A 9,117-nucleotide genomic window follows, 5' to 3' on the forward strand; every position below is an offset into this window, starting at 1 on the left:
TTTTATTTTAGTTCTACATTGTTTTCATTAATTATATTTCAATTAATTTACAAGTGTGAGAAAGAAAGAGATCTATCAAATCAAGTTAAACAAAAGAAGATGGTATTCTGTGTTTCAAGTTTATATGTCATCTCCCTTATAGTAGATGAGTCCTATACACTTGTGGGGGGTGTGGGACTTACCTATTCTGAGAGAGATGGCATATACACCTGAAGCATTATATAATTGTTCAAATAAGTAGATGATATTCCGTGTTTCAAAGCACTCTATTTGATCATGAGGGGACGTTTTCAACAAAGTAGATTGTGTCTTTTCCCTTTTGTATTTTCTTCCTATCAAGTTTTTGATTGTTTGGTTAGTAGAATATGTACGTGTTCAACAATCAACAAATCAAGTACTATATATATATATATATATATATTTTTTTTTTTTTTTAAGAATGCCCGATTTCCTCACTCTCATCCAATACGTTTGTCCATTCTTAAAAAAAAAAAAAAAAATTTGACTTTCCTATTGTCATTATCCTTTATTTTTTTGTATGGATAAGATTGGCTTCTTTTTCTTCTTCTCTTTTTTTTAACGTGCATGCCCGGCATGCATGAAGATTCCTTTGTTTACCTTCATATATTCATCTAATTATGCAGCGCGTGTTCTAGTTAGATGGCCTCTGCTAGCAGCATAATGTATATTGTGGAGAATTGATGTATGTTTTAATCACCAATAATAGCTTTGATATTGGTAATTTTGGTAGGTAAGATTGTAATCTTCCAATCATATTTCACCGACATAAGCAAAAGTGATATATTTTACAGATCATCTTAACTGATCTAAAAGAAGAGAGAACACGAGAGATTCGCTTGCTTTTTTTGGAGGCTTGTGTATCTGCCAAACCAACTAAAACTGTAAAACATGCATTGGTTTTCTTCACGAGGCTGGGCACAGACGAGGACAAATGCTTATTAGTTATTACACAATTATTATTACAGTAGTGATTGATGAATTGGACACAGATTTTAACAAATTTGTTAAAGATATCGAAAAACTGCACCTAATATTTCATATTAATTTTATGGGTTTGTTGTAGGTGTGTGTGAGTGTTATTGTAAGTTTCACATTGGTTTGAAGCAGGCTTTTTGTGTTTGTAAGTCATTGTTCACATTTATCGATATCTTAAAATATTGGGCCTAGTGTGAACTTAAGCCTTATTCATACATTCGGATTAATTTCACTTCTGCTTTTTATTTTTATTTTTCTCTTTTCCAGCCCATTTAAGCATTTAAAAGCTATTAATAACCATTGGAGATTAGCTTCCTTAGTAAGTTAACTCATTAATTTATTGTTGTTAGTGGCTTATTTAACATACCATCAGAAATTTAGAATAATAGAGCTCTCCTTTCTTTTCCTAAAAGTGTTCTTCTTTCCCAGATTTTTCTTTTATGCAATTAACCATTTGTGCTTTAGCGAGCTTAAGAAAAGGCACATATTGGAAGGTTGTTTTTGAATCTTAAAACTTTCCAAACAAGAAGCATTTGTGAAGGACCCACCACTTTTTTGTTTTAAAATTAAGAAAATCATTTTAAAAATCAGTCTCCAAACAAGCCCTATTAATCTTATCTTCTAGGTTTTTCCACCAATTGAAAGATCTAATCTAATTCTCTACAATTTGCCATTTAGGCTAGCCTTAAACTAACCTCAACACAGCGTAGGCACAACATTGAGTAGAAAGGTGTAAGAATTATAAAAGTAGAGGGCCAAGGAGAGTGAAAATCATTAAGTACTCTATAGTAAATACTCCATCATCTCACAATCACATTCATGTTTAACCTTACCATGAATTCAATTAATGTGATCTATCACTATGAATGCGAGAATAAAGAACACCACATTACTATACTTCGAAAACTCCTAATAATTACTTAAAAGGAGAGGAGCTAAAAGTGTTGACCACCGAAAGGTTATGCCGTGATAAAAGATTAGCATTTATGGCATGTTTGGATAGAGGAGGGAAAAAAGGAGAGTAGAGGAAAGTAGAGTAGAGTTAACTAAGAATAAACTAATTTTGTGCTAAATCTATTCTACTGTACTCTACTCCCCATTTCTCTCTCTCAATCCAAACAGACCATTAGAGTTTGCTCAAGATGAAGTAAAGGGTTTTGACAAGAAAGAAGGCACCAACGAGAGTGGTGAATATTTTGGTAGATTTATAATTCCCATTCTTATTTTTAGAATCATGAGACACATAACCCTCGATCAAATGGAAGGCGCTTGTGCCATTACTATTAATAATTCGTGACTAGTTAAACGTTGAAATTGTACCGGTCAGTTCATAGCCTCTTAAGGTTGCGGGAGCATCCCCCGGGATTGGCAACATTATAACATAGATGGGGAGCATCCAATCATGGATTCTTTCAACATTGAGGGGCCAACGTAAATTCACTAACCACAAGAATTGCATATGTGGCTCTTGATTGATTACTAAAACCTTTTTATCATCCCAAATTCCATGACTATCTCCATGAAAATCATTAAGACCAAACCAATAACACAAAAAGAAAGGATCAATTTGGAGTAAGAAAATATAAACGTTGAAACATTGCAGAAATACATTTCAATGTAGCACATTCTTTTCCATATAAATATTGTCTGCTCTTCCAACGCCCTCTCAAGACAACTATAACCATCAATAATTCCATTTTGATGAATTGTGATGCTACAGTAGAGAGAGCTTTTTGACCTGAATGACCAATATTGATACTGATGTTAGTTAAAAAGCAAGAATATCTCAAATCACTGGCTGAGTGACAAACTTTAATTAAAAAATAAATAAAATATAAAAAGGCCAGATGGTTGCCAAGCTTGAAGCATCTTCCAAATTCCAACTCGCAAGCAACAACTCATGAAGTGAGTGCATTCAGGAAAATAATACCTCGCATGGTAAGGCAACTCCAGAGAATCATTTTTTCTCCTCCTCCTTTGGTGCCTTGTCTTCATTCTTCTGCTGGGGCTAAAATGAATGACAACAAAATCAGAAACTAATGGGGTGTACAGAAACTATCAGGATTGTAAAAAGGCTTAACAGATCCATAAACTCATGCCATCATAGATTCTGTACTGTAGATACTAACGTTAGAGCAAGAAGAATCTTAGACAAAATTCAAGATTTATCACAAATATGCCTGCTTCAACAACTATGTTTGTGTATTTCATTTCTTGAATAAAACCCAGTCCATTAAAATGACCTTAACACACCCATTCCATTGATAAAAATACTGATGTCTTCTACTTTACCCATAATATGTGGAAGTAACAACATAATTTCATAATCATTTGATCTAAATGCTCTACAAAGAACATAGCCAAATGAAAAAACAAAAAGACCTAGGATGTAGAAGATCATAATAATACTGATTCGAAATATTTGGATTCTAACATATCACTGTGTTACTGCATTATACAATACGCTAGTCTCTTCACATGCACAATGCAGGTGTTTTAGATCCTTTTCTTTTTTATAACCAAAAAAAAATACCAAGAGAGAGAAGATATGTAAAACGGAATAAGAATTTAAAAATATATATGATAAAAGTTTTGGGAGACGTTAAAGATAGTTACAGTAAAAACATGTACTAAAATTGAAACCAACCTATTTAATTTCCCACAGTAACTAGTTATCACTAAAAAAGTTTACTACATTTTACAAGTAATAAATTTTATTAAAAGTTAAATTAGGGCACCTAAGTACATAGGCCGTATACAAGACTCAAGAGAAATGCTACATGAGCTACTTTACTATTTCTGGTTGTTGAATTCAACTGAATCATACCCAAGAACTTAAATAGACAAAAAATAGTAAAGGCCTCTAAAAATAATGCTGATTTTAATAAATCCACTTCCTAGTGATGGAAAAGCCACTATCCAGAATTATCATAGCATATCAGGCACCAAATGATTGATCCATGGATTGGCAGCACATATTAATAGTCACCACCCACATCAATCTCAAACAGTTATTTCTTGAGCTGGAATAACAAGGTTAGCATATCACATCACAATGAAACTACTATTGCAGGGAGGGACAGGGCTAAATTTAAATCTATCCCAGGCCAACAAACTTGAGCATGTGTGGGTTGTAAATGACTCCTATTCAACTCTCTACTAATCCTACCAATCAGTTTGATGAACTCACCTCAGACTGACTTTGCATGGAAGCAAGCAAATCTTTGACTGATGGGTCATTTGGATCAACCCCTGGAAGCTGCAGAAAGAATAAATTGTAAACAGTGAAAATTAGCATAGATTATTTTATGCATCATTTTCAACATTGGGAGAGGAAAGGAAAGAAGAAACAAATTATAATTGTAGGTTTTGGAAAACGTACTGATGCAAGGATAGAAGAAACAAAAGACTGGTCTGTCAATAACTTGCTCATGTTTGATTGGTCTGCAGAATCACTTGTACTGTCCTGTACCGATAATTGGAGAGCTGCAACAACCGAATGACATGGAATTAAATCAACATATGTAGGTAAAGAACAAAATTTTGGACAATGGTGAGCGCCCAAAATATGCTTTAAAGATCTAGATGCATAGATGGTCAATAATATGCAGCTAGAAACATAAATTTCACTGCATCTTTTCCACTTACTATTAACTGGTAAGGACCAATCAAAAAGAGATAAGAGTTATGTACATCCTCAGCACTTACTGTGAAATGAGATGACACAGCCAACAAAGAACCAAGTTTGGCTCATTAATAAATACTCACCTAGTGCCAACTCTGGATCATCTGCAGCTGCCTCAGACATATCTGTGTCTCGAACTTCATGGCCCGTGGCAGGCTCATCCATTGACATTGCAAGGGCCTGCTGTAGCAGAGCATTGTCATCATCCTGTTGCATATATAAGGTGAGCTCATATATGATGGATTGGTAGCAATAAAGACAGATTGGAAACTACCCAAGAACTAATGGTAGGGTATGGCAATATATTAGGAGTAAATATTTTAATTGATACTAAGTATTTATGAGGTCTTCCTCACAGGTAGTTCTTTTTTTTCAATCAGAAAAGTATAAGTAGGGATTTCTTCACACTTTTTAAGGAAAGTATAGGTAGTTATAAGCACTTCTTCTACAGAAAAATGTGAGGAATGTGAGGTTCTTGAACTTACCTTTCAAACGTACTTCTAGTTATTGCTTAGTTTGTATTGTGTTTTAAATTCTAAATGTTACTTAGAATTAAGATGTTTGAAATATATTAGTTTCCTTATTTGACTCGATTGTTTAAAGTTTTTATTATTATTATTATTATTATTATTTATTGTGATTAATGTGTGAGGGTAAATTAGAGTACTTAAAAAGTGGATACCAAAGAATTTAACTCTCTTAATAATAGTATAGATTATACTGGCAGCAGAATTTTAATCAAAGAAGAAAATCTTCCATGTCAGAAAAAATAAAGAAAGAGGAAGAAATTTCTTCTAATTGGTTGGTAACACAGTTAGATAAAGCAGTTTGCTTTCATAGAGCACATGCTTATGGACATAAATATGCATGGCCAATACAAGTCTCAAAACCAACGAAATTTATTCATGGAAAATGTCAAATTGGTGTAGGAGCATTTATGGACTCCACCAACATCCCTAGAGGAGGAAGTCATGGGTTCATGCAAACTTCCCCAACACCCCTAGAGGTGTAGCAGCACCATGTCTGCGAGCAAGATTGAATTAATCTTCACTGTTTAACAAAAACCCATCCATCTTTTTGCTTTTTACCAAACCAGCCCCCACCCCTCTATCTCTCTTTCCAAAAAAACAAAAAGAAGAAGAAAATCCTCCCCTTTCTCTCTTTGCGAATTACAAAGAAGGAAGGGCAAAAAGGATTAAAAAACAAAAGGAATTAAGGAAACATGAAGGTGCTTTAATAAAAAAAGTGTATCAGCAGAACACATCATGAGCAGAAAATGGCACCAACCATTAAATCAGTTGTTTTATTGTCAGCTTCAGAAGTTCCAACACTTGCATGCTCAGTCATTGTTGCATCCTGTGTTCCAGATGGCTGTCCCTCTTCTTTTTCTTGTTTAGAAGTCTCCTCTGCAGCCTTTTTAGCAGCCGCTTCTTGCCTCGCCCTCTCTTCTTCCATTGAAACTCTCAGAGCAAGAGCCAGTTCAGGATCCAGGTTGGGATCCACACCAAACTCAAAACCAGTGACTCCACCAGCTGCAGCTGCAGCTGCTGCTGCTGCAAAACCACTTCCACCTTCCCCATCCCCAGTGAAGATGGGTGTACTGCCATTGGATAAAGCAAATTTAGAGTTTAAATCATAAAAAATAAATTATAAAATCAAAACTTTAATCTATAAAATAGGGAAAAAATTAAATCCCAACCTTATAAGTACATCAGAAAGAGCATTAGGGCCAGGTGGAACATGTACAATGTGGCTAGTGTCATTGTTGTTAACAGCAGCAAGAAGTGCATCCAGCTTCTCTGTCTTCGCATCATCTTCTTCACCGAAATTAACAATATCAAGTGCTACACTGTTCTTTTTTAACTTTCTTCCAATAGACTCCAATGTCTTTTTCTCTTGTTTGATAGGACTGAAACCACAAGATATGAAACGATGAAAATGTAAGAGCCAGAAAAAGAAAAAAAAAAAAGAAAAAACATAATGAGGCATGACTGTAAACACCTTCCAGCAAATACAATAATCCTCTGTTGCTGTTTTTTATTTTGGCGATGCTTAAGGGCCAACTGCGCCACCTGAATGCCAGCAGCCAGGTCCATCTCGCCACCTATTTCTAGACCTACATTGAAAGAGAAAACAAGTCACTCTAACACAGTTCATCTATACTGATTTTAGAAAGAGAGTAGAATTGGGTTGTCTCAACTTTTGATTTTCCAAGAGTCCTTATTAAATAAATAGTTAAAAACAAAAGGACAAAAGTTAAGATACATATAACAAAAACAGTAGTGGAGAGATGGTTATCGTTTAAAATTAAATTTTCCAAAGCCAATGAGCTGTAGCTCAACTAGCACCTCCTCCTCTTATAAGTAAAGTTTTGAATTCTGTTTCATTCCGGCTGGAAAAAGCCGGAATTTTCTGTTCTGGCACATAAACCAGTATGACAAACCCCCCACTCCATCTCAGTATAAATTTTGGCCTGTACTGGATTGTACCAGTCATTCCAGCAGAATTTCATCAATTCTGATGGAAAAATTGTCCCAGACCGAAACACAAATGTGAGGCTTAGTTGTAACTTCTTAAAGGAATGATTCCCACTTTAGTAAAATTGCCACCACCCCCTTATCAGATGTTAGGTTTTGCATTCCCCCAAATAATTTTCTTTTCTCTTAACACTCTCAGTTCATAAGCTCCCAACAGTCCCAAGATATCAACTCTCATATCACAATCATAATCCCCCAACCCCAAATCACAGCTCGCTTCTATGGATATTTACACATCTTGCTCCCAATTTCTTTTTGGTGTTAAGTAACAGCAAGAACAAGGTCTTCAAAAGCTCTTTCTTTGTCTTTCGCAAGTTACCATAAGTAAGCTCAATATTTGAATGCATGGTACTTCACAAGCTCTTGCTCAAATGTTCTTTATTTATTTATTTTTTTTTGTTTTTGGGTGGCTGTGTTCTGATATAAGTATGTAACTCAAATTTCATTACATAAATCACTAATTAAGTTTGTTGCCACTCTTTCTTTTTCTTTTTTTTGATGAGTAAAATTTGTAGCCACTCTTTCTTTTGCAAGATTTTGTATTATTATAGTTTTTGGTTTGTTTGGGACTGTACCTCTGTTTTGAATGTACTCAGTTTTGAATAGTCTATCAATTTGTATTTTTTTTTTATTGTTATACATATTTACGTTAAATGGATTTATATAAGTTAAATGAAATGGCATGAACTAAAACCTATAACGGTACACACCGGTACTGAAAGAGTCCATTCCAATAGCCAAACCAAAATGGTTGCCAAAATGGAATTCAAATCTTTGCTTGCAAGTCCTAGATGTAGGGTGAGAGTAACTTACCAAATTTTATTAAAAATATATATACATATATATACATACATATAAATATATATATATATATATATATACATACATAACTACAAATATAGTGGGGAAGAAGTTAATAACATTAAAGAGTATAGATATTGACAAAGTACAATCATATATCTAATGTTTGCAATGAAGAGGGTAGCAGCAGAACCAGTATTAAAATTCTTAAACATAAAAATTGACTAAAATGAAACAAGTAGAAAAATTCAAACAAAGGGAAAAGAACTAACCGTGCATACAAGCGAGGATTTTTCCAAGATCACTGGTAGGAGTGACCAAAACACGAACCCCTTTTCCGGCCATTGTGAGAACTCCCACTGTATTCTCCGGATTAGACTGTACTCATAACCCATTAATTTCATTCAAAGCTTTCAGTCATAAAGCCAAAAAAAAAAAAAAAACACCCTTTTCTTCATATACAGCAAAATTATGAACAAAGCACAGTAAATTGAACTTTAAAAAAGAATGAAACCCTAATCCAATATGTGGAGTAATTGAGGTTCCAAGTTTTGTTTTTCTTGTGTGTGTGTGTGTGTGTGTTTTTCCTGTTACTCAATTTTCTAAGCAACCAAACAAAGAATTGGGGAAAGTCCAAAAACTAAGAAAAGAAAGAAGATTAAGAAAAACCTGTGTTTTAGCTCCGCAAATAAGATTGACAGCGTCAGATTGGGCTTGAAATCTGGACGGAGCGTAATCGCCATTACGCATCCATTCGGAGTTGTCGATGCAGATCATTGTGGCCTAGCAACAAAATCAAAGCTCATGAATGTATCAGTAATCGAAAAGAAAACCCTAATTTGCAGAATAAGTATTAAAAAAAAAAAAAAAAAAAGGGAAATTCAAAGCTTCCGACTTGCAGTGTGATAAAAGTGAGGGATTGAGATTGAAATTACTGATTTGAAGAAAAAAGAGTGGAGATTACCTCGAGCACCATGGTTGCGAGCTTGTATACAGAATCGAAGGATCGTAAGAGAGAGAGAGTTTTAAGAGTACTTTTGATTTGAGAGAGAGAGAGAGATATTGGGCTTTACTTGCAGAGGAGGCTTGCTAATTGTA

General features: G+C 34.4%; 1 protein-coding gene across 1 annotated transcript; it reads right to left on the minus strand.

Moving 5' to 3' along the window:
• Positions 1-2,432: 2,432 nt before the first annotated feature.
• On the minus strand, positions 2,433-9,117 carry LOC112038247 (26S proteasome non-ATPase regulatory subunit 4 homolog). Its single transcript, XM_024071047.2, has 11 exons — positions 8,984-9,117; positions 8,689-8,802; positions 8,292-8,397; positions 6,683-6,797; positions 6,381-6,590; positions 5,969-6,281; positions 4,765-4,888; positions 4,379-4,482; positions 4,187-4,255; positions 2,927-3,004; positions 2,433-2,734 (listed from the first exon to the last, which is right to left on the minus strand). The coding sequence occupies exons 1-10, from the start codon at positions 8,993-8,995 to the stop codon at positions 2,954-2,956; spliced, it is 1,218 nt and encodes a 405-aa protein (XP_023926815.1). The 5' UTR covers positions 8,996-9,117; the 3' UTR covers positions 2,433-2,734; positions 2,927-2,953.

The sequence above is a fragment of the Quercus suber genome, unplaced genomic scaffold (genome assembly GCF_002906115.3).
Source record: "Quercus suber isolate HL8 unplaced genomic scaffold, Cork oak 2.0 scaffold_172, whole genome shotgun sequence".
Lineage (NCBI taxonomy): Eukaryota > Viridiplantae > Streptophyta > Magnoliopsida > Fagales > Fagaceae > Quercus > Quercus suber.